Raw genomic sequence first — 26,476 nt, 5'->3', positions numbered from 1 at the left:
ACCACTCTCTGGCTGAACAAATTTCTCCTCATCGCCATCCTAAAGGGTCTTGTCCTTACTCTAAGACTGTGCCCTCTGGTTCTAATCTCTCCTGCCAATGGAAGCATCTTCCCAACATCCAGTTTATCCAGGCCGTGCAGTATTCTGTAAGTTTTAATTAGGTCTAACCTCTTCCTTCTAAACTCCATCAAGTATAGATCCAGAGTCCTCAAACATTCCTCATATGTTAAGCCTTTCATACCTGGGATCATTGTCGTGAACCTCTTCTGGACCTGCTCCAGAGCCAGCATATCCTTCCTGAGGTATAGTGCCCAAAATTGCTCATAATACTCTAAACATCATCTGACCAGAGCCTTATAAAGCTTTAGAAGTATATCCCTGCTTTTATATTCTAGTAATATCTGCCAATTGTATTCAATCTCTCAATATGCAGATTAAAATCAGCCATAACAATTATAGCATCCGGGGAGCAGGAAAATCCTGATGAAGGACTTTTGCCCGAAATGTTGATTTTCCTGCTCCTCGGATGCTGCCTGACCCGCTGTGCTTTTCCAGCACCACTCTAATCTTGACTCTGATCTCTAGCATCTGCAGTGCGCACTTCTGCCTATAACAATTATACCATCCTTGTTACACACTTCCATTATTTCTCACTTTCACTTATACTTTGTCCTAATGTGAGAAAACTCTTTGGCAACCAATAGACAATTCCCACTTAAGACTTCTTTCTGCAGCAGTTCCTTTGTTTCACCCAAACTGTTCCACTTCACAATCTATTACACCCATTTCACTGATCACACCTGCACGGATACCTTTATTGAAAGACCTACCTCCTTTTCCTTTTTGCCTAGTCTTCCAAATGTCAAATATCCTATAATATTGAGTTCCTAATCTTGGACACCCTGGAACCACATCTCCCTAATAGCTATTGAGTCAGATTCAGTTATTCTATATCTATATTATCTGCGTTGTTTCAAATATATTCAGAGAAAGAGCCTTAAGTTTTGACTTTGTACTCCTATTTCTCTCATTGATTCTAATTTCTGCTGCACTCTTCTGTGTATATTTTCTCCTCCTTCCTGCCTTAAGTTCTCCAAAGGAAAACCAAGAATATCTTATGACTACTGACACAATTAATTGAAATAGTTAGTAAGTGAAATTAATGTTTCACTAATTTTCCTCAGCTCAGGTAATGCACATATCATTTTTATATCATTTGTAATAATGACCTTTTCTATGGAGATAGCATGAAGTTAGTAATTATGGATTTATTACTACCATTCACTGTATTAAAACCTATCATTTTGTTTTTCAGCAATAATATGTACGATCATTCCAATAGACGACGGTAAATTCCAAGCTACTAAGTGGATGTATTCCCATGGTGAAACAGTAGAATATGCTTGTAATACCGGGTACAGACCTTCAAGCTCAAATTCAGTAACATGTGAAGCATCTGGATGGTTTCCAAATCCAAGCTGTGTAGGTAATTGAATTTTTTGGTTTCTAATTTATCCTCAATACTTAAAAGCAGAACAAAAAATCCTGCCTAATAATATTTTATGAACCATATCATATTATAAAAGCAATGTGCACTGTTTATCTATGATTATTTTACACAGATGGGTTTAAGCGTAACAAGTACTGTTTTCTTTTCAAAAAAGAACTCAAGGCAACATGTCCGTAAGCGTTTTATACAATCACAGCAGTGAAGCAGTTAAATACTCACTAACTTGGCAAGCATTTCCTTTTTTAAAAGAAACGATCTGTTTTAACCAACAAGAGATTGGAAATGAACAATGTGATTCCACCTCTGCTCTCCTGATTCTAACAGTGGTCTGAATGAAGTGCTGCAAATAATGGATAGGCTACAGAGATCTGATGAGAAAGCTCTTCACTGCAATAGGCAATGCAATCTGAAGATTTGTCTTGGCTCGTTGAAAAAGAACATGGAGGAAAATAATATTTGGTAAAAAAGATTGAGAGCACAGTACAAATTTTACCTAAAAAATAGTTTTCAGAGGCAAAAACAGAGCCTGTATGGCTAACTATAACCATACAGCAAGTTCAGTGGATCAGTCTGCCTTCATTGTTCCATGTACTTAATTGCATGGAATATTGCAGCATTTGTGAAGGAAATTTGAATATACCAGTTCTTTAAATCTTCTTTTTTAAAATTTCATTCATAAGTTAGAAGCATTACTTTATAATACTTCAAGAACTATTCAGTGATGAGCCTTGGTCAGCATGTAACATTATCAATATCACGAATGCACTTTGGTGTTAATTTCCCTTTCTCAGCAATTAGATGTCCATTACCAAATGTCAATGCACGTTTCGAACCATATCATAGTTGGTACTTCAGTCTTGAGACAACAATAGCTTACACCTGCAGAAATTCCAACAGCCGAAAATATTCCAAGTGTACACTAAGTGGCTGGGCCCCACAAATAAAATGTCCAGGTGAGTTTTCTTTATTCATTTAACTTAGTTTAAAGCAAACCATGAAATGAAACTACAATTTTCTTTGAAACAATTATATAATTGAATAGTTCAAAAAAAATCTTTAAAATAGACATGAAATGTGGCAAAATGTATCCAGTTGAATTAAAATAATCTTTAGAATCCCAGTATTAGTTTTGTTTGGATTGCTTTCTATTTATTGCTTTAATCTGGTTATTGCTGTTCTGTTGGTGCCATTGGTAAAATGACCTTTATTTGAAAAAAGTATAGAATGCAAACAGACTAAGGATGGGAATGACAAATGCAGAGAGAGAGAGAGAGAGAGAACTTCTCACAACTCTTCCCTTCCAAGAAGTTTTGGTTTTTGTATTTGATGGCAGATGGTGGAATTTAAATTCAATAAAAATCAGGATTTAAGACTTTAATGATGACCATGGATCTGTTGCCAATTGTCAGAAAACCCCACTTTGGTTCACTAATATCCTGTAGGGAAGGAAGCTGCTATCCTTAGCTGGTCTGGCCTACACGTGTCTCCAGACCCACAGCAATGTTATTGACTCTTAACTGCTTTCTCTGTGATGAGCAATAAATGCTGGCCTAGCCAGTGATGCCCTCACTTTGCGAATGAATAAAAAGAAATGTTACCTGCTCTAATCTTATTTGCTAAATAGCATAAGGTTCAGGTAATAAACCAAAGTTATAATACTTGAGATCCAGTCCATTAAGTTCCTAATACCTGCTACTCTGCAAATAGCACTGTTTACCTACACTTCCCAAGTTGTTACCACTAACACTGAGTCCTTTCTTTCCTTCACCATATTTTTTTCAAGTCCATATGGAAGTCTCTCACATTGATAGTTGTTATGAAGCATATGACGTGGGACTGTCAATCCTGCTTCCAAGGGATTCCAGCTGACCCCCTAATTATTAACTCCTTTACAATAACATATTTTGCTTTCCCTTTTTCCCACTTCGGATAGCTTCCCAACTCAAGGAGCCATGGCCAACATTTTAGTGTCCTTTTGACTTAGTAAGTATTTTTAAACTGCTGAACAAAATTGGAGATGTTGTGGACAGCGAAGAGGGTTTCCTCAGATTACAGCAGTATCTGGACCAGATGGACCAATGGGCTGAGAAGTGGCAGATGGAGTTTAATTCAGATAAATGCGAGGTACTGCATTTTGGGAAAGCAAATCTTAGCAGGACTTATACACTTAATGGTAAGGTCCTAGGGAGTGTTGCTGAACAAAGAGACCTTGGAGTGCAGTTTCATAGCTCCTTGAAAGTGGAGTCGCAGGTAGATAGGATAGTGAAGAAGGTGTTTGGTATGCTTTCCTTTATTGGTCAGAATATTGAGTACAGGAGTTGGGAGGTCACGTTGCGGCTGTACAGGACATTAGCTAGGCCAATGTTGTAATATTGCTTGCAATTCTGGTCTCCTTCCTATTGGAAGGATGTTGTGAAACTTGAAAGGGTTCAGAAAAGATTTACAAGTATGTTGCCAGGGTTGGAGGATTTGAGCTATAGGGAGAGGCTGAGCAGGCTGGGGCTGTTTTCCCTGGAGTGTCGGAGGCTGAGGGGTGACCTTCTAGAGGTTTACAAAATTATGAGGGGCACAGGTAGGATAAGTAGACAAAGTCTCTTCCCTGGGGTTGGGGAGTCCAGAACTAGAGGGCATAGGTTTAGGGTGAGAGGGGAAAGATATAAAAGAGACCTAAGGGGCAACTTTTTCACGCAGAGGGTGGTACGTGTATGGAATGAGCTGCCAGAGGAAGTGGTGGAGGCTGGTACAATTGCAACATTTAAGAGGCATTTGAATGGGTATGTGAATAGGAAGGGTTTGGAGGGATATGGGCCAGGTGCTGACAGGTGGGACTAGATTGGGTTGGGATATCTGTTCGGCTTGGATAGGTTGGACCGAAGGGTCTGTTTCCATGCTGTACATCTCTATAACTCTTATGTCTGTATGATCTGTGTCTGCAAATCCTTGTTCTCTGGGAGGCCAATTATACCGTTAATGATCAGTTACAATAACTCATTTCCGGGCTTGCACCTCCTGGCAAGAAGTGATTGTACTCTCCTCAAACTGTCTGGATATTGCTCCCCTTTCATTCTGTGTTGACAGATTCTGCTCATCTTTGTACATCTTTCAGATTCACAATCAAGTTACAAGACCTACAAAGTCATGTTGATGTTCTGATTATGTCCAGGAATTACTTAAGGATAAATCAGCTGGTCCAAAATGTACAATTCTTTAAACTTCTAATAGTTTGAAAATGCTTTTATAATTTTCCTCAGGCTGCAGATAATCATTAATATCTCGAGATAATGCTGATGTATTATTAAACCAGAAATTCATTTAACTACTAACATTAGGTAAAAGTTGTGATCAAATTTGTGAAACCTTTGGTGTATTTTTGCTGTGTCTATTTTGAAATCAAATAATAATGCTCTTGTTTAAGTAAATGTCAATTAAATGAGCACTAATAAACTAAACTGTTTCCACAGGACCATGCTCAAAACCACCAAATATTGAGCATGGTGATTTTCCATATACAAGGTATTCATACCACAGTGATTTTATGGGAAATTATCGATGCAGTCATAATTATAGATTACAAGGGAGTGGTCAAATCAAATGCATCGATGGTGAATGGCACATCACAGACTCTATTCCAGCCTGCATTGGTAACTTATCTTCATAATTACTAGAATCTAATGGAAATGATAAAATAAATGTGTTAATTGACAAATGCAAACAGATTTTCCAAAGGTGACTGTTATAAAAGTGTATTGTTAGCCCATCAGTAATAATTTTACAACTGATTCAAACAACATGGATATATTCACATACATGTAAGAATATTTGTTGTACATCTGCTCATGCTGTTAATTAAATGATGAGATGGCACATGATTAATGCTACAGCTTCTAAGGCCTGGAGTAATCTTTTTCAGGACTCTAAGCTGTCTTCATATGTGTGGCCTACAGGCTTAATTTGAGAGTGCTCCAAAAGGACAGTAAAACCCAGCTCCTAGAACTACAATGGCCAGCTCTAGCTTCCCAGTCATTCATACAGCTGCAAGCTTCTGACCACTATAGAACCTCCTGATTAATAAGAGAAAGTAAAAGTCTCATGATTGTGTTACGCAGTTACATTGGGTAGAGTTCTCCCCTCCCCGTTATGGCCAGAGTAAAGGCAAGTAATGGTGGAAATACAGTGAGAATGAGGAAGATCTGATGCTTGACATTGAGGTAACTTTCCCCCCTTAAATACTGACATCAGAATCTCACTATTGAGCAGCAGCTAACCTATTCCAATGCCGTTCAATCAAATTACAACCCCAACTGCACTTATTTCTGCATCACTTCACATTCTCTTCTCCTCCACCAAGAAACTAGGTGACACAAATTCCCAACATGTATATCCAACTATTGCAACTTTCTCAGTGTTTCCCCTGGCCATCAAACACTGTTCCTTGTGAATGATATCCTTGCATTTTCCATGATCACTACCCTCTTTTATCTGTCATCCAGCATCGCCACATCATCATTCCTGCTCTGGCCTGACTCAGACACCACTTCAGCCCTTCAACTTTACTTTGGAGCTCTGGGATACCAATAACTTGCATGCTTCCACTAAGTAATTCTGTGAGAAGATAAACACGCATCCTACATACCTAGAAATGATGTGGACATATGCAGCCTTGAGTTCCTAACATGCTTTCTTAGCACTCACACTTTATCACTAGGCAAGGTAGGTTGCCAGTCTATGTCTGCTTCACATTACTTTCTTAAACATGCTCACTGTATTTAGTACTCACTTGCAGGTTGCCAGTCTGCATGTGATGCATTGTTTTCTAAGCGCACAATGCCCTTTATGCTCAGCTCCAGGCTGTCAGTCTCTGTAGAGGCAGGAGCTGTAATGGCAGGAAATGGTAAGGCGATAGAAGGTAATGGGGAGGCGGACTGGACTATTAATCCAGAGATCCAGATAACGTGTGGAGGACCCAGATTCGAATCCCATCATGGCAGATGGTGGAATTTGAATTCAATAAATACCTGGGATTAAGAATGACTATGAATCCATTGCTGATTGTCGGAAAAAAACTCGTCTGATTCACTAATGTCCTTTGGGAAAGAAATTGCCATTCTTGCCTGGTTGGCCTACATATGACTCCAGAGCCACAGCAATGTGGTTGACTCTTAAATGCGCTCTGGATAATTAGGGATGGGCAATAAATGCTGCCTAGTCAGTGATACCCACATCCTGTGAATGAATAAAGGAAAAATACTGCTGAACAGTCAATCTATTAGTGCGGTAGGATGGACATGTCACTGCACAGTAATGTGCGATGTCACTTTCAGACCTACAGCATGTGCCAGCAGTTTAGACAGCAATCAAACTGCATGTGCTTCAAGCAAAATGGCCATATGTGAAAGCCAATGGGAATCACTCCTTAGTTGGGAGAAAGTGAACTGTAATTACTCAAGAGTCTCAATCTAGTCAAAAATTGGCTGTAGTCAGTCAGCCAGGTACTTGGCCCTCTCAGAGCCTCATGATAATGTTTTTGTAGTCTGGGGATTGGACAAGCAGCCCAGGAATTACAGATAGGTCAGTCGGCACCTAAGGTTGGGACATCAGTCAGGGAATGGGCCATGTTCAATTGAGGCTGCCTTGCCAAGTCTGCACCAAAGTCCTGTGGCTTTGGTGAATAAACGCAGTTCAGTGTGCAGAGTACTGGGGAAAGTGGACAATTCAAGTCTGGGGTTGAGCTTCATTGTATTGTATTATTGATGGAGTAGTGACAGTAATAATAGGTTCTGAGGATGAGGTGGATGCTTGCAATAGGGAAAGTTGACATCCATGACTCTCAGTTAAATGTATGTACAGTGGCAGAGTTGGAATGAGTATTGGCACGGTGAGTGTGAGGTAGCAGAGACAAGATAATGACATTTACTTTTTCAGAACACAGGTCATTGACCTACTTTCTACATTGCTAGGTGTACCTTTTCACCCGGGTCACAGCATAGAGCCAAAGAGTCATAGAAGTCTACAGCATGAAAACAAGCCCTTTGGCCCAACACTACCCAGTTTTCACATTTTAAGCTAGTCCTATTTGCCTACATTTGGTCCATATCACTCCAGACCTATCACTTCATGTACCTGTCTAAATGTTTCTTAAATGACGAAACTGTACTCTCTTCCTCTGGCAGCCCATTCCAGACACTCACCACTCTCTGTATGAAACAATTGGCCCTCTGGACCCTTTTGTATCTCTCCACTCTCACCTTAAACCTATGCCCTCTAGTTTTGGCTGCCTACCATGGGTTAAAGCTGTTACCTATCTACTTATCTATGCCTCTTATGTTTTTATGTACCGCTATAAGGGAATAAAGTCCCAGCCTATCCAGCCTCTCCTTATTACTCAAACCCTCCAGTTTCAGCAACCTCCTTGTAAATATTTTGTGCAGCTTTTCAAGTTTAACAACGCTTTTCCAACAGAAGGGTGGTCAGATTTATACGCAGTATTCTAAAAGTGGCTTCACCAATTCCCAAGCCATGCTATTCACAGCACACATGGATGATTGTCTCTCCCTTGTACAGACAACCCTACTTTCTTATCTTAGTCAATATGGTAGAGAGAAGAGATATTCTTTTCCCAATGGACTGCTACAGCGGGTCAAGCCACCAGATCCAACCAATCTGGAAACTATTGCAGCACATTTATATCAATGATTTGGATGAGAATTTAGGAGGCACGGGTGTAAGTTTATGGATGACGCCAAGATTGGTGTATAGTGGACAGTGAAGAAGTTATCTGGAAATGCAGAAAGAGCTTAATCAACTGCCACATGGGCTGAGGAATGGCAGATGGAGTTCAATTTAAATAAATGCAAGGTATTGCATTTTGGTGAGGCAAACCAGAGTAGCACTTGTACAGTCAATGGGTGGCCCCTGGGGAGTGTTATATAACAAAGAGAGATATATGGGTAAAAGTTCATAGTTCCTTGATAATGGAGTCACAGGTAGGTAGGCAGGTGAAGAAGGCTTTCAGCATGCTAGCTTTCATCAGTCAGAAGACTGAGTATAGGAATTGAGATGTTTTGTTGCAGCTGTACAAGACATTAGTGAGACCATTATTTGGGGTACTGTGTGCAGTTCTGATTGCCCTACTATAGAAAGGATATTATTAAACTAGAAAGAATGCAGAAGAAGATTTATTAGGATGCTGCCTGGGCTGAAAGGTTGTGTTATAGGAGCATCGGAGGTTGAGGAGTGACCTCATGGAGGTTTATAAACTCATGAGGGGCAGAGCTAAAGGGGCTAACCAAGGTCTTTTTCCCAGGCTATAGAAGTCCAAAACTAGAGAGTATAAGTTTTAGGTGAGAAGGGCCCTGAGAGACAACCTTTTCAAATGGAGGATGGTGCCTATGTGTCGTGAGTTGCCAGAGGTAGTGGTAGAAGTGGGTAAAATTACATTTCGGAGAAATTTGAATAGCTACATGAATGGGAAAGGTTTAGAGAGATTTGGGCCAAATGCAGACAAATGGAAAAAGTTAAATTTGGGATACCTGGTTGGCATGGACAAGATGGACTGAACAGTCTGTTTCGTGCTGTATGTTTCTATGAGTCTATTGTTTTGCTGGTGGAGCAATACCAGATTGCCGAAGCTTGACAGGTACACGGTGGCCTTTTAGACATGACTGATACTTACTCTTTATTGGCTAAGTTTCAACCATCTATTTTCAATGCATCATTTTACATGTTATCAGGAAAGCTTCCCATTTTCTAATAGGAAAAGAGGAGTTGTTGAATTATGGCAGAGGTCCCAGACTAGACAGGCCTGAATCTTTAGGATATGACAAGTAAAGTTCCAGTATAACAGCATCTGCTTCTCCTTCAATGCTTCTCCGCCTGCTCAATCAGTGGGCTGTCTGTATGTAATTCACAGCATGATCGGTAAGCAGTGAACCCAGACTGTGTCTAAGTCTGTGAAATCTTTAGCCATGTAAATTGTTTGTGATTTTGATAAACTTCAAGATATCTGCCTCAACTAGAACTTGACTTTATGATATATTTCTGACATATAATGAACCACAGAGTGTCAGCACCAGTTTTGAATGACATGGCAGATCATAATAATGCAGAACACCCTTTCTAGCCTATACTGCAAGCCCTTACCAGTTGTCCAAGCATTGGAATCTCATCTTCAAGAGGCCCATGATCTGACCCACTGTGGCCCTGGTCAAACTATGAGCAGTCCTATATTTTTATTCCGCCTGAGGGTATGTTAAAGATGTCATGACTCTTGTTTAGAGGGGCTGCCCTTGTCTCCTTTGAAGGAGGCAGGAACTTGACAGTTCATTAGTATATAAGAATCATGGCAGCTGCCAGATTATTGGCACAGGCAACCAGAATTTAAGGTCAGTAATCATAAATGACTTGAATATTCAGGGACTGGAAACCTTTCTGTCCACAAGCATTTCCAGTTAGTGAGAGGACGCTCACAGTCAATAGTGTCCTGCAGTTGGGTGAAAGCTACTGATGGTGCCGAATCTTAATGCCCTCGCTGCTTGACTAGCATTGAAGATATATGCTCTGGGGAAAATTGTGTTGCTAAGATCACAAATGTATTTATAGCTTGAAGAGACTTTGAAATTCACTGAAAGTGGAGTCTCAGGTAGATCGGATAGTGAAAAAGGCAATTAGTATGATTTTCTTTCTTGGCCAGAGCATTGAATGTAGGGGTTGGGAGGTCATGTTGCAGTTGTACAGGACATTGGTTAGGCCACTTTTGAAATATTGTGTGCAATTCTTGTCTCCCTCCTATAGGAAGGATGTTGTGAAACTTGAAAGTGTTCAGAAAAGATTTACAAGGATATTGTCCGGGTTGGAAGGTTTGAGCTATAGTGAGAGGCTGAATAGGCTGAGGCTGTTTTCCCCGGAGAGTCAGAGGCTGAGGGGTGACCTTTTAGAGGTTTATAAAATCACGAGGGGCATGGATAGGGTACATAGGCAAGATATTTTCTGTTGGGTAGGGGAGTCCAGAACTAGACAGCATAGGTTTAGGGTGAGAGGGGAAAGATTTAAAATGGAACTAATGGGCAACTTTTTCACACAATGGTCCGTGTATGGAATGAGCTGCCAGAGGAAGTGGTGGAGGCTGGTACAATTGTAACATTTAAAAGGCATCTGGATGGGTATATGAATAGGAATTGTTTAGAGGAATATGGGCCAAGTGCTGGCAAATGTGACTAATTAATTTGGGATATCTGGTCAGCATGGACGAATTAGACTAAAGGGTCTGTTTCTGCACTGTACATCTCTATGACTGCATTTGCATATACTACACAAGTCACATATTCTTTTTTTATTTCGAAAATATACTTTATTCATAAAATTCTCTTTGTACGTATACACAGTCATAAATGCAGTTCGGTTCTGTACAGTAGAATATCAAATAAACAAACGGGCCATTGGACTTTGACTCTATCCCCAAAACTTCTTTTACACATGCAAGACTAATATTTATATATGTTTGAGACACTGGGAGGGTCCAATAACTGAACAGATCTCCATTTACCTTCAGCAGGAAGAACTCAACAGTGGTCTTTTCCCAAGTACCTTGGCAGCAGCACCCCCAAGCTTTAGTGCATGCTTTGGCATATAGTCCTTGTCCTTGGAATATGCCCACACAAGCCACCCATTACTCCCTATAACAGGCAGTTGTGACTTTGATGGCCACTGGAAAGAGATTGGAACCCAGTCTTTCTGAGCATAAGTCATCTAACAGCAGCTGACTCAGCCAGGGACATGATTAATCAGACCTGCACTGTCTTTCATGTAGTCCAGCAAGCTGACAGTGAGGCCTATAATTCTTGACTCTCATCATTTGATTGCCACTCTTAACCTTAAGTTGATCTTAACCTGCTGCTTTTCCCTCCAGAGACAGTGCAGCAGCTATTGAAGGTTGCTGAATTCCCAGAGTTTTTTTTTTAAATTGCTGTTACCAGTGCGTTATGTTCAGAGAATCATTGCAACCGTAGGGAATTTAGCAATGGTGTTCTCCACCCGAAAACTATGAGCAGGTAATCTATACAGAATGTCAGAAAGAATAATGCAGTGTTATTGAAGGAACTCCTGATCCGTTACACTCACAGTAACGAAACATAATGTTATTTCTTCATTCAGTGTGGCATGGGAATTTGACAAGGACGTGCCTTGTCATGCCTTGATAAGGAGCTCTGAAGTATATTATTATATCCATTTGTGCAGGGAATAACCAAAGTGTTTATATTACCTTGAGAAGAGATTTCTGCCACTAAACATGAACTTGTTTTGCGCTGTACCTTTCCATGCTATTAATAATTACAGGATGGAAATCTTGGCATTACTTTTAGACCAACATTCCTGATAATAAGGATATCTTCAACACATTAGAAAGTCAAATACAAAAATCTAAAGTACCCTTAAAATGTTTAGACTGCTCTAACCAGTTTGATTTCCTTGAAAAGAAGAAATCGCAATTTATGACCTCAGGGCCACACAAGGCACTTCACAGTTATTGAAATACTGAAGTGGAATCTTCACCATTATGTCAACTGATGAGCCACTTAGGTTTTATAATACTGTTGAGCTTCCTGACCAAGACTGGAGAGCATTAAACAGCCAAATATCACTGAAAACCAATTCAAGCTGTATGCAAGAACAAACATTTAGAGGCATATGGCTACCTGGTAGAAAATGGGCCATGTCTTCAGAAAGGATATGAACAACGTAGCCATGTGTTGTGAAATGCTATAACATGGTCTCTCCATAGTCAGCTATTATATTTTAATTGAATTCTTTCGAAAACTAGTCCAATTTACTCATAGATATACTTGATCATATACTTTACAGAACAGATATGCGGAAAACCACCTACATTAACAAATGGAAGATATAGTCCTGACCTAGCAAAGTACAATGAAGGGACCTGGGTGACCTACCAGTGTTCTCGTAGATTTGAACTTTATGGGCAGAACTCTGTGAGGTGTACTTCCAAAGGTTGGCCAGAGGCACCTGTTTGCATTGGTAAGCACAATTTTTTAAAATATTCAATGGTTACTTGTTAAAAAAAATTTTATAAGGTAGACTGTTTAATTATAAAGTCTTTCTTTAAAAATGTAGGATTAAATACTGTATTTGGGTCCTGTCTGATTATGTAGTCATTTAATAAGAAGGTATTAAATAATTCAACATCAAGGTAACTGTCCAACAGTACTTTATAAACTTTTAAATGCCCATTACTTCATGTATCCTGATATTTCATGCATTTGTGACCAATGCCATCAACTGTCATGTTGTACCATCATTGAGGTTGCTCCTTGATGCTCAACCTTTGTTTGTCCACAAATATTTGGGCCTTGATTTGGTGTGGAATGACTGCAGAGGTTTGACCTGATCTATTGTTTATGGATCACTTAGCTGCATCTGCTTCTCTGTGTTGTTTTGCGGCACTACCAAAGTCAGTGCCTTACTTCCAGGTCTCATCACATCTCTCACCATCAACATCCTTGTCCTGACTAACTAGAAATTGAAGGGGGTGTCAGCCACAAGTGTTGAGGGTACTGGAGCAATTAAGTAACTGGTTATTCTGCAATGAGTTGATCACTTGCTGATTCAAAATAACAGTTGCTTCGTGTGAACACCCCAAAGTACTATATTATTTATTGCCAATTCCAATTTTAAAGTCTTCTCCCAAATAAGAAAATAAACACTTTAGAAACCAAATGATGAGATTATTTCAACTTGCCCATTTAATTTTCATCTCTGGCCTTTAATTCCCTCATATCTTTTAAATTTCAACGTCTCAGCCTGCCTCATACGTGTAGCCTTGGAGTGGATATTTTTCCTTGAAATATATTAGGGTTAGGGTTATGACGAGGGGTTCAAACCAACTGCATCCTTAATGAAGTAAGGGGAAGGATTGATGAGAGTTCTACGGCTGATATCACGATTCTTAACTTCTAAAAGGAATTAGGAAAGTACTACATTATTGACTATTAACCAACTTAAGGTTCACGAGATTAAAAGGGCAAGTCTCAGCATGGATACAGAATTGCTTAGGGTCTTAGAATGCAAAGTTGTGTGGAACAGTTGCTTTTCAGTCTAATGAAATTATCGTGGTGTTCCCCAGATTAAGTTTGTAGAAACATACAGCTCTGTTTGATATATGTTAATAACCTGGACCTCAATATACACAGAATAACTTTAAAGTTTGCTCAAGATTTTAATCGAGTAATTAAGGAGAAACTGTTTCCACTGGCAAAAGGGTCAGCAACCAAAGGCAGATTGAGGGTAATTAACCAAAGAACCAGTGGTGTCAATATAATAGAGTGTGTTGTAATCTGGAACAAAAACAGAAATTGCTGACGAAACTCAGCAGGTCTGGCAGCATCTGAGGCAAGAGAAAAATAGAGCTGATGTTTTGAGCCCAGAGACCCTTCATCTGAATGGCTTCGAACTATATTCCGGTGTGGACTATCTGAAACGGTGATGGAACCAGAATCAAAGGAAACTTTCAAAAAAGAATTAGCTAAATGTTCAAAGAAACATGAGGCTTTGGGAAGGGCAAGGTGTTAGACGAATTGGAAATCTCAGAAAGAGCCAGCACATGTGCAACCTGCCGATATAATATTTGGCACAAGATATAATGTGTTACATCATTCATTAATCTGGGCATTCTGAGCAGTTTCTGGAATTATTCAATATTCAATTGTTGAGATTCAAGTTGGAACAAAATAATGATGATAATAACAATAATCTGGAGTGTGAACTCATAAAACCTTATTTCAGGCAAATGTGACATTTAAATTATTCACAAATATTCCTCTCTTCCTCCCCAGAAGACAATACGATATATGAACAAAATTAGGCCATTCAGCCCATTGAGTCTGCTCCACCATTCAATCAAGACTGATATGTTTCTCAACCCCATTCTTTTGCCATCTCCCCATAACCCTTGATCCCCTTACCATTCAAGACCCTATCTATCTCTGTTTCAAGTACATTCAATAGCCTCGTCTCTGCAGCCCTCTGTGGCAATGGGTTCCACAGATTCACCATCCTCTAGCGAAAGAAATTCCTCCTCATCTCAGTTCTAAAGAGTCGTCCCTTCACTGTGAGGCTGTGCCGTCAGGTCCTAATCTCCTCTACTTGTGGAAACATCTTCTCCACATCCACTCTGTTCAGACCTCTCAGTAATCTGCAATTTTCAATCAGATCCCTCTTCATCCTTCCAAACTACTTTGACTACAGACCAAGAGTCCTCAGCTGCTATGACAAGCCCTTCAACCCCAGGATCATTCATGTAAACCTCCTCTGGACCCCCTCCAAGGCCAGCACATCCTTCCTGAGATATAGGACCTAAAACTGCTCACAACATTCCAAATGTAGTCTGACCAGAGCTTACACAGCCTCAACCTTACATCTCTGCTCATGTATTCTAACACTCTTGACATGAATATGAACATTACATTTGCCTTCCCAACTGACACTTGAACCTATACGGTAGCCTTACGAAAATCCTAAACTCAAACTCCTAAGTCCCTTTATGCTTCAGATTTCTGAAGCCTTTCCACATTTGGAAAATACTCTCTGCCTCTAATCTTCCTATCAACGTGCACAAGATGACACTGTACACATTGTACTTCCTCTGCCACTTCTTTGCCCAATCTCCCAGCATGTCCAAGTCCTTCTGCATTCTCCCCATTTCCTGAACGTTCCCTCCAGCTATCTTTATGTTGTCTGCAAACTTAACAACAATGCCTTCAGTTCCTTTGTCCATATTGTTAATTATAACTTGAGTCCCAACACAGCATCCTGTGGAACTCCACTAGTCATCAGATACCATCCTGAAAAAGGCTCTTTTTGCCTGCTATTTGCCTTCTTTCAGTCAGCCAGTCTAGTACCTTACCCCTAACACAACGAGCTCTTATCTTATTTAGCAGCCTCCTGTACGTGCCTTGTGAAAGGCCTTCTGAAAGTCCAACTAGATCACCTCCATGGCTCTCGTTTATCTAACTTGCTCATGACCTCCTCAAAGAATTCTAACACTTATGTTAGACATGACCTGCTGTTAATGTAGCTGTGCTGACTCAGCCCCATTTTGTTACATACTTTCAAAGTAGTCCGTAAGCCTAATAAGGGCCTCTATAAATGGCTGAGGTCAGGCGCGCCTGGCTATAGTTTCCTGGCTTCTGTCTCCCTCTCTTCTTAAAACAGGAGTATTATTTTAAGTATTTTCCAGTCCACTGGGACCCTGCCTGAATCCAGTGATTCCTGAAAGATCACCTGCAATGCCTTCACAATCTCCTCAGCGTTTCCTTCAGAACTCTGGGCTATAGTCCATCTGGTCCAGATGATTATCCACCTTCAGAACTCCCAGCTTCCCCAGTGCCTTTCCCTTAGTGAAGATTGATGCACTCACTTCTGCTCTGATTTCTTGAATTTCTGGTATTGGTGTTGGTGTCTTCCACTGTGAAAACTGACAAGAAGTACCAACTTATTCCTCTGCCATTTCTTTGTTCCCTATTACTGCTTCACTAGCCTCATTTTTCAGGGGTCCAACAATGTTCGCTTTGCCTCTCTCTTACATTTTAGATAACTTTAAAGAGGTCTTTCAGTCTTGTTTTATCTTACTAACTAGCTTACTCTCAAATTTCATTTTCTCCACTTTTATTGCTTTTTTTAATTATTCAACTGTTGGTTCTTAAAGGCTTCCCAAGCCTCTGGCTTCCCACTTATCTTCACCCTGTATGTTTTTTCTTTAGTTTTTATATTGTCCCTGACTTCCCTTCTCAGTCATATTTGCCTCATCCTCGCCTCTTCTTACTTGGTATAAGTTTCTACTGTGCCTCCCGATTGTCCCCAGTACCCCTGCCATTGCTGCTCCACCATTTTCATTGTTAGGCACCCCTTCCAATCAACTCTGGCCAGCTCTTTCCTCATGTTCAAAGTTTGTGAGAAGATTTGTAGCTTGGGTGCTCGTCGTTGTGGTTCTGTTCACTGAGCTGGGAATTTGTGTTGCAGACGTTTCGTCTCCTGTCTAGGTGACATCCTCAGTGCTTGGGAGCCTCCTGTGAAGCGCTTCTGTGATCTTTCCTCCGGCATTTGTAGTGGTTTGAATCTGCCGCTTCCAGTTGTCAGTTCTGGACCCAATATACCGACCACTGCAATGGACAGCTGGAACTGACAACTGGAAGCGGCAGATTCAAACCACTACAAATGCCGGAGGAAAGATCACAGAAGCGCTTCACAGGAGGCTCCCAAGCACTGAGGATGTCACCTAGACAGGAGACGAAACGTCTGCAACACAAATTCCCAGCTCGGTGAACATCTTTCCTCATGTTTTTGTAGTTAATCTCACTCAATTGTAATACTGTTACACCTGATTCAAGCTTCTCCCTCTCAAACTGCAGCACAAATTTTATCATATTGTGGCCATTGTCCCCTAGGGGTTCCTTCACCTTAAGCTCCCTAATCAAGTCTGCCTCATTACAGATCACCAAATCCAGAATTGCCTGTTCCATAATGGGCTCTATCACAAGCTGCTCCAATAAAATTTAGACATTCTACAAATGTATTTTCTTGAGATTTGCTACCAATCTGATCTTTCCAGTCAACCTGTATTTTGAAGTCCCCCATGATTATTGTAATCGTTCTTTTCTTACATGCATTTTTTATATTCTGAGTTATTTTCTTCCACACATCCTGACTACTGGTAGGAAGCCCATACACAACTCCCATCAGAAACTTTTCATCTGCATTGCTTTTAATCCTAATAAAACCGATGATTAACAGCAGCTTTTATCTCACTGAATCACAGAATGGTTACAACACAGAATTCACACACATTCACAGCTCTGTATCTGTGCCAGCTAAATGGAAGAACAATTCACCTAGTGCTATACCCTTATGTTTAAACCATAGTTGGGTCATTTTTCCCCCAATTCAGATAATGATCCAATTCACTCTGAAGTCCATGGTTGAATCTACTTGAACCATATTCTCAGGTGGTGTATTCCGGGTTCTAGGCACTAGCTGAGTAAACAGTATCCTCCTGCCACTGTTGCTTCTTCTGCCTATCATCAATTATCAACCAAAATCAGAAATCAAAACTTTCTGACATCGGGTGACTGAACCTGAAACTTTAACAATTTTCTCTCCCAACATGCTGAGTTTCTCCAGCAATTTCTGTTTTTGTTTCAGGTCTTTCGCATCCACAATTCTTTGTTTGAACCTCAGTTCTCAATCCTTTTGTTAATGGGGGTGGTTTCTCCCTATTTCCTACATCCTGGTCTCCCATGATTTTCAGCACCTATGTGAAATCTCTCTATGCTTTCTTTGCTAACAAGATAAAATGAAGTTTTTTTATTACGTCCAGTCAAAGCTTAAAAATCTTAGGTTGTTTTGTCCTCCCCACCCAATATTACTGTCTTTCCACTATATAAAAATAAAAACGCCGGAACTACTCAATGGGTCCACCCATATCTGTGGAGTCAAGAACAACGAATATCTGTGACCATTCAGTAGAATTGAGAAAAGTTAGATATGATATTAGATTTTGAACAAGTTAAAAAGTAGGGTTGGGGCAAGGAGGGTGCACATATGGACAAAAATAAATGTTTTTGATTGGGTCAAAGGCAGGACAGGTTAAATGACAAAAGGTTCAGTGTCGCCAAAGGATTGAAAACTGAGGATCAAGCAAAAAAATTGCAGATGCTGAAGATCTGAAACGAAAACAGAAATTGCTGGAGAAACCCAACAGGCCTGGCAGCACCTTTGGAGAGAAAATAGTTGAAGTTTCAGGTTCAGACACCCCACATCAGGAAGTTTTGTTAATGGAACAAATAAAGAAGCAATATGTGTAGAAGGGATGTGAATGGCAGGATACCTGCCATCGAAATTCAAAGTAAAGGCAATAAGAAACAAATGATCAAAATAAAATTGAACACTGGCAGAGATTATGTGTTTGTTTATGTGTAGACCAGAGTTTTGAAGGGAGTGGTCAAATTTAAAAGGCTGACTGGGAAGGGATGTTGTGATTAGTGTTGGAATCACATTGCAAGTGGCAGATGTCATTAGATGACCTGTTGAATAGGAGAAAGTGAGGACTGCAGATGCTGGGGATCAGAGCTTAAAAATGTGTTGCTGGAAAAGCACAGCAGGTCAGGCAGCATCAAAGGAGCAGGAGAATCGACATTTCGGGCATTCCTTCTTCAGGAATGAGGAGGGTTTGCCACGCAGGCTAAGATAAAAGGTAGGGAGGAAGGACTTGGGGGAGGGGCATTGGGAATGCGATAGGTGGAAGGAGGTTAAGGTGAGGGTGATAGGCCAGAGAGGGGGTGCGGTCGGAGAGGTCGGGAAGAAGATTGCAGGTCAAGAAGGCGGTGCTGAGTCTGAGGGTTGGGACTGAGAAAAGGTGGGGGGAGGGGAAATGAGGAAGCTGGAGAAATCTGCATTCATCCCTTGTGGTTGGAGGGTTCCTAGACGGAAGAGGAGGCGCTCTTCCTCCAGGTGTCGTGTTGCCCTGGTCTGGCGATGGAGGAGGCCAAGGACCTGCATGTCCTTGGCAGAGTGGGAGGGGTGTTAAAGTGTTCAGCCACGGGGCGGTTGGGTTGGTTGGTACGGGTGTCCCAGAGGTGTTCTCTAAAACATTCCACAAATAGGCGGCCTGTCTCCCCAATATAGAGGAGGCCACATCGGGTGCAGCGGATGCAATAGATGATGTGTGTGGAGGTGCAGGTTAATTTGTGGCGGATATGGAAGTATCCCTTGGGGCCTTGGAGGGAAGTGAGGGGGGAGGTGTGGGCGCAAGTTTTGCAATTTTTGCGGTTGCAGGGGAAGGTGCTGGGAGTGGAGGTTGGGTTGGTGGGGGGTGTGGATCTGACAAGGGAGTCAAGGAGGGACTGGTCTTTCCAGAACGCTGATAGGGGTGGGGAGGGAAATATATCCTTGGTGGGGTCCGTTTGGAGGTGGCGGAAATGACAAAGGATGATCCGATGTATCTGGAGGTTGGTGGGGTGGTAGGTGACAACTAGTGGGGTTCTGTCCTGGTGGTGATTGGAGGGGCGGGGTTCAAGGGTGGAGGAGCGGGAAGTGGAGGAGATGTGGTGGAGAGTATCGTCAACCACATCTGAGGGGAAATTGCGGTCTTTGAAGAAGGAGGCCATCTGGGTTGTTCGGTATTGGAATTGGTCCTCCTGGGAGCAGATGCGGCGAAGGCGAAGGAATTGGGAATATGGGATGGCATTTTTACAGGGGGCAGGGTGGGAGGCAGTGTAATCTAGGTAGCTGTGGGAGTCAGTCGGTTTATAGTATACGTCCGTGTTGAGTGGGTCGTCTGAGATAAAGATGGAGAGGTCTAGGAAGGGGAGGGAGGAGTCTGAGACGGTCCAGGTAAATTTGAGGTTGGGGTGGAAGGTGTTAGTAAAATGGATGAACTTCTCATGAAAGCTGATGGAGTGTAAGGTCTGGACAAGGGGAAGACAGTCTAGCTCCTCAAGCAAGAGCAGAACTGTATAAAGTAGAGTGCATATGATCAAGGGTCCTGGAAATCAATGTGGGGCAGGTGAGGTAGAGGTGTGGCAAGGAGCATCTTTATTTGACGAGAAAGAAAGAAAGGCATGCCAGAAATGTTAAGCATAGCACGAGGAATTGTCATTGAGATACCTATCTGAATCAGTGAACTTAAAGAGAATATTGGTTAAGAGCCTATCCTGAAAAATGAAGACAGAAAAGTCAAGAATGAGAATGTGAGAGACAAAGATGGGCCATATGATGAAGAAGAGGGAGGAGTAGCAGTTGGAAGCAAAGTGAGTCAAACTTTCCAGTTCAGGACACAAGCAGAAATGGCACAGATGTAGGCATCAATGGACTAGTAAAGGAGAAGTGAGGGAGGGGACCAGAAGGACAAGGGGTCAGGTGATCAGAGCAGCCATTTTAGGTCAGTATTTGTGCCTTTGAAAATCACTTTAATCCATGAAGGTTTCCTAAAGACGAGTCGTACCAGACTCGAGCTATTAAACTCTCTTTCTGTCACCGTAGGTGCCAAACCTGCTAAGTCTCTGCACCATTCTGTGGTTGTGTCACATCACTTAGTTGATTGGATAGGTGTGACACAGAATTATATCAATGGCATAGTTTCAAATCTGTAATGGCTGCGGTCATTCATGCAGGATTGTTTCTTCAAATTACATCTCAATTATCGAGTGGAGACCCTTCAGCTATATAAAATACAATGAGACGCCTTAGTCCTCAGTTTAAAAATAAAAGCTCTCATGGACCATTTTTAACCACAGCTTAATTATTTTTACATGGTCTGCAGTGGACAACACTGTAATTACCGTTCAATAATCTTATAGTATGTTATTCTAGGAACTGTGATATGAGGGTAAAGGCTCTTGTTCATAGGAGACAAGCTTGTTTAGAATTCTGACTTCACACTGAGCATGAGATGAAAATGTTGAGAGGCAGGTGAATGTTTGAACTGTCACTTATTACTTATAGGATGCTAACTAATTTGGTAAGTAATCCTGCAATTGATCTCTGCAAGTTCCAATGTTCCCCACAGGAAGCACTAGTTAGCTCCAGCTCCTCATTGGCCGTTTGGAGTGGCTGGAGCTGCAGATAGACTCATTATGAAGCATCCACAATGCTGAGGATATTATGGATATCACCTTTAGTGAGTTGGTCAAACCACCACTAATGGCTACACAGGTGGAAAAGCGGTGGGTGACCACCAGGAAGACTAGTAAGCATGGGTAGGCAGTTCAGGAGGCCCCTGTGACCATTCCCAGTAAGAGAGGCGGGGGCATTGCATTATTGATAAAGGAAGCCGTCACTGCAGCCATTAGGGAGAATGTCCTAGAAGGGTCTTCAAGTGAAGCCACTTGAGTAGATTTTAGATATAAAGAAAAGGGTAATTACTTTGCTGTGATTACATTACAGGCTCCCCAACAGTGTGAGGATGATAGAGGATCAGATTTGCAGGCAAATCACAGAAAGGTGTGAGAGAAACAGGAATATAGTTGGAGGTGATTTCAACTTTGCTAACATGCACATGGGATCGCCTTAGAATGAAAGAATTAGATGGGATAGAATTTTTAAAGTGCATCCAGGAGAACATGTTGTGTCAATATGTAGATAGTCGCACTAGCAATGGGGCAGTGCTAGACCTAATCCTAGGGTATGAAGCCAGTCAAGTGGTTGAAGTTTTAGTGAGTGAGCATTTGAGGATAGTGATCATAACTCTAAGTTTCAAGTTTCAATATGGAAAGTGATAAGGATAGTGCAGAAGTTAAATATCTTAGTAGGCAGACGGCAATATCATTAGGCAGGGTCTGGCAAACAGAGTGGGAGCATTACTTGAAGGTAAGTCTATATTTGGAAAGTGGGAGTCTTTTAAAAGTACTGTAGTGAAGACTCAGGGACAGCATATTCTTCTCAGTGTGATGGGAAAGGACAGCATGTTCAGGGAGCCAAAGATGTTAATCGATATGAAGAGTTTGTTAAAGAAAAAGGAGGAAGTTTATCTCACTAAAAAGAGGGGAGGCCTTTCAAAAGTACAGAGAGTGCAGGAGGTGCCTTAGAAAGGAAATTAAGAAGGAGATCAAAGAGGGGCCATGAGATATCTTTGGAAGATGGGATCAAGGAAACCCTGAGGTGTTTTGTAATATAGAGTAAGAGGATTGCCAGATAAAGATTGTTGACTCCTGCATTGAGCTAATGGTTGTGAGCAAAGTCTTAAGCAAATACTTCTCATCTCTATTACTAATTTAATTGAGTTTTTTTTAAAAGGTTACTATAATAATGAGGGTCGTGCAGTTGATGTGGTATACATGGAATTCAGTAAGGCCTTTGACAAGGTCCTACATGGAAGGTTCATCTAAAAACTGTAAGCTTATGACTAGGTGGTGTACTCACAAGGATCGGTTCTAGGACCCTTGCTGTTTGTTAAGTACATTAACAACTTGGAGGTGACTGAAAAAGGCATAATTCATAAGTTTTCAGATGCAAAAATTGGTGGTGTTGTTGATAGTGAAGATGGTGGTCTCAGGCTACAGTCTGCCACTGATCAGTTGGTAGCTTTGACAGAGAAATGATGAATGAAATTTAATTCTAATACATGCAAGGTGATGTATTTATGGAGGTCTATTGTGGGAAGGATACACACAATGAATGGTGGGTCCCAGGGAGTACTGAGAAACAAAGGGACCTTATTGTAAAAGTCCATAGATCCCTGAATGTGTCAGCACAGGTACACAGGGTGGTGATGAAAGCATATGGGATGCTTATCTTCATTAGCTGTGGCATAGAACGTACAAGCAAGGAAATCTTATTACAACCATATAAAACATTAGCTAAAGATGGAATACTGTGTGCAGTTCTGGTCACCCCACTATCAGAAGGATGTGGTTCCAGTGGAGAAAGTGTAGAGGAGATTCACCAGGATGAAATGTCTCAGTTATGGGGAGAGACCGGATAGACTGGGTTTGTTTTCCTTGAAGTAACAGAGGCTGTCGGGGGATCTGATTGAGGAATACAAAATTGAGAAGCCTAGACAGAGGAGATCATGAGAATCCTTTCCCCATGGCAGACTTGTCTTAGACCAGGCAGCATAAGCATAAGGTTATGAGTAAGTGGTGATCTGAGGGGAAAACAAATTCACCCAAAGTGGGGTAGAAATGTGGCATGTGCTGCCTGAGAGAATGGTGGAGGCAGATACTCACAACATTTTAAAAACATTTGGATGAGCACCTAAAATGCCAGGATATAGTAGGCAATGGAAAAGAACAGCAAGTCAAGTAGCATCCGAGGAGCAGGAGCAGGGCTCATTCCTGATAAAGGGCTTTTGCCCAAAACGTCAATTTTTCTTGCACCTTGGATGCTGCCTGACCTGCTGTGCTTTTCCAGCACTACTCTAATCTTGACTCTAATCTCCAGCATCTGCAGTACCCACTTCTGCATAGTAGGCTTTGGACCAGGTGCAGATAAATGGGATTAGTGTAGTTTGCTATTTGTTGGTCAGCATAGACATGGTGGGCCCAAGGGGCTGTTTCTATACTTTATGACTCTATTTTCAGCTTCCTTCCCTCGCTGGGAATGTGTGGCAATTTCATTTCATCTCTCATCAGAATCCAGCCCTTGCAGCCTCTGTGACTGCATTCCTTCCCAGAATCCAAATACCCTTCCCAGATCTGCAGACGTGATGTCATTTAGGGCCCTGTGTTTGAGGGGTTCATTGGCTAGGCCCAGCATTTATTGCCCTGTCTCTAGTTGCCCCTTGAGAAGGTAGTGGAGACCTGCCTTTGTGAACCATTGCAGTCCATGTGCTGCTCAAAGGACACGTACAATGCCCCTTTTTAATTCACTTGTGGGAGCTGGCTGCACATGCATCTCTTGTTCTGCCTAATTGGCCAGAGGACAGATAAGAGTCAAACATGTTCCTGTGGGTCCGAGGTTACATGTAATGTCGGCTAGACGAGGTAAGGATGGCAGATTTCCTTCCCTAAAGAATCAGAATGGGTTTCTGTGACAATCAGTCACTTGGAGAAGGGAATCCCAGGGATTCGACTCTGGGACACTGAAGGAACAGTGAGAATTTTCCAAGTCAGGATGGTGAGGGGCTTGGAGGAAAACTTGAAGGGGTTGGTGTTCCTGCGTATCTGCTGCCCCCTGTCCTTCCAGATGGGTTTGGAAGGTGCTGTCTGAGGAGCTTTGGTGAATTCCTGCAGTGCGTCCTGCAGATGATTGAAATGCCATTGAATGTCAAGGGACGGTGGTTCGATTGTCTCTTATTGGAGATGGTCATTACTTGGCAGTTGGATGGCAAAAATGTTACTTGTCACTTCCTGATACCCATTGAGATAGTGCTCCTTATGCAGAAGCTGAAGGACTCCCTGTACTGTGCCAATGCCCAGCCTCATTCTTGTCAACTGCAGGTGAGTGGGTGGGTTAGTAAGTTTGCAGACGGTACAAAAATCGACGGAGTTGCGGCTCATGTAGAAGGTTGGTAAAGAATGCAGAGGAATATAGATCTGTTGCAGATATGAGCAGAGAAATGGCAGCTGGAGTTTAATCTGGGTATGTGAGAGGAATTGCACTTTGTTAAGGAAAAGCATACAGTTAATGGCAGGACCCTGAACAGCATTGGTGTATAGAGGGATCTTGGGGTTCAAATCTATGGCTCCCTGAAAGTGGCTACATAAGTAGATAGGATGCTAAAGAAGGCGTATGGCATGTTTGCCTTTATTAGTCAGGGAATTGAGTACAATATTCAGGATGTCATGTTGTAGCTTTATAAGACTTTGGTTAGGTTCCACTTGGAATATTGTGTTCAGTTCTGGTCACCATATTACAGGAAGGATGTGGAGGCTTTGGAGGGAGTGCAGAAGAGGTTTGCCAGGTTGCTGCCTGGATGAGTGATAAGGAGAGGGTAGAAAAACTTTGGTTGTTTTCTCCAGAGTGCAGAAGCTGAGGGGAGACTTGATAGAAGTCTGTAAGATTGAGATTCTCTGACAGGGTTGTTGGTCAGAATCTTTTCCTCAAAGTTGAAACGGGGGGTGAGGGGGGTGCATTTAAAGTTTGATGGAGATGTGTGAGGGACAAGTTTCCTACACAGAGCACATAGGAGCGTGGAACACATTGCCAGGGGGTGGGGGTGGGGAAAGATACAATAGGGCTGTTTAAGAGTTTTTAGATAAGAACCATGGACATGAAAGGAATGGAGGGATACGGACCAAGGGTAGGCAAAAGGGATTAGTGTAATTTGGTGGGGTGTTCGACACAATATTTTGGGTTGAAGGACCTGTTCCCGTGCTGTCCAGTTCTATATAATGACTGTCCCAATGACTCGAGGAGTTAAAATGAAAGCACCAATAATTTCAAGGCCAAAAATATCAAGATATCTAGCAGCAGAATTTCCATTTGATTAGGTCAGCCGTCTCCTGTGGTGGCTCCCTGCCATCAACCGGATTCATTCTTGCCATTAACCAACCAGGTCATACTCTCTAGCTGTCTCCACCTATCCCCACTTCATCACCCTGCCCCCACCACCCCCTTTATCTGCATCTCCCTGCACACCCACCCCCCCCAGTCCTGAAGAAGGGTTATACTCAAAATGTCAACTCCTCCACTTCCTGATGCTGCCTGGCTCACTGCGTTCTTCCAGCCTCCTGCCAGTCTATCTTTTCTTTTCAGGTTGGGCAACAGTTATACAATGTAAAAACTCAATCAAACCTCCTTCTTTTCAAATTATATTTACACAGATCTAATCATCTTAACTCGTGCAGTCTTGCATATTGTGTTAGAGCTTCAATATTCAGTGTCCTTTTGTCTTCAGTTTGATTTAATTTTTATCCGGGAAATTGTTGTGTTTAGATAATAGTACAAAAATAATTTACCATGTACAATGAATTATTTTATTTGGATATAGATTGCATTATATTACTTTGATATGATGGCTTTGCAATGGGAATAACAGCCTAATTTGTTCAGTTATTTTCACAAAAATTGAAGTCTAAAAGCAAACATAAGTACTTTTTTTCATCTTAGAGAATTATCACTAAATGGTTCTCAATGTCTTCTAGACAGGAGCTTACGTTGTCCACCTTCACCAGAAGTAGAAAACGCAGATAAATACAACAGTGAAGCCCAAACAGTTACTTATCAATGTCACCCAGGATTCGAGAGGGAAGGATCACAAAAAATAAAATGCATCAATGGGCAATGGTCAGCAGTACCGACATGCACATATCGTGAAGGTGAATAAAATATTAAAATTACTGAAGTTACTGCAGCAGAGACTTATTTTTCAATTATTACACGGTACAGGAAAATTACTGACAAGGTCTTTTGATGGTCATTCCTAATTGTTCTGAAGAAATTGTACGTGAGCTGCTAAAAATGTGGTAAACCCAATCATCTGAGAAAGACAGCATGAGGGAAGCAGGACAAGCTAGGTTG

At 41.5% G+C, this 26,476-nt stretch overlaps 1 protein-coding gene across 1 annotated transcript in view; it reads left to right on the top strand.

Annotated features, from left to right (window-relative positions):
* The window catches only part of LOC140479763 (complement factor H-like), a 92,787-nt gene that overhangs the window by 36,420 nt on the left and 29,891 nt on the right, over positions 1 to 26,476 (top strand). Inside the window, exons 7-11 of the mRNA XM_072573899.1 lie at positions 1,316 to 1,486; positions 2,302 to 2,463; positions 4,972 to 5,151; positions 12,368 to 12,541; positions 26,101 to 26,274. Of these exons, the coding sequence (XP_072430000.1) occupies positions 1,316 to 1,486; positions 2,302 to 2,463; positions 4,972 to 5,151; positions 12,368 to 12,541; positions 26,101 to 26,274 (861 nt within the window). The remainder of the gene's footprint in view (positions 1 to 1,315; positions 1,487 to 2,301; positions 2,464 to 4,971; positions 5,152 to 12,367; positions 12,542 to 26,100; positions 26,275 to 26,476) is intronic.

This window comes from Chiloscyllium punctatum, chromosome 7 (assembly GCF_047496795.1).
Source record: "Chiloscyllium punctatum isolate Juve2018m chromosome 7, sChiPun1.3, whole genome shotgun sequence".
Lineage (NCBI taxonomy): Eukaryota > Metazoa > Chordata > Chondrichthyes > Orectolobiformes > Hemiscylliidae > Chiloscyllium > Chiloscyllium punctatum.
This window is presented reverse-complemented; position numbering and strand designations above follow the sequence as displayed.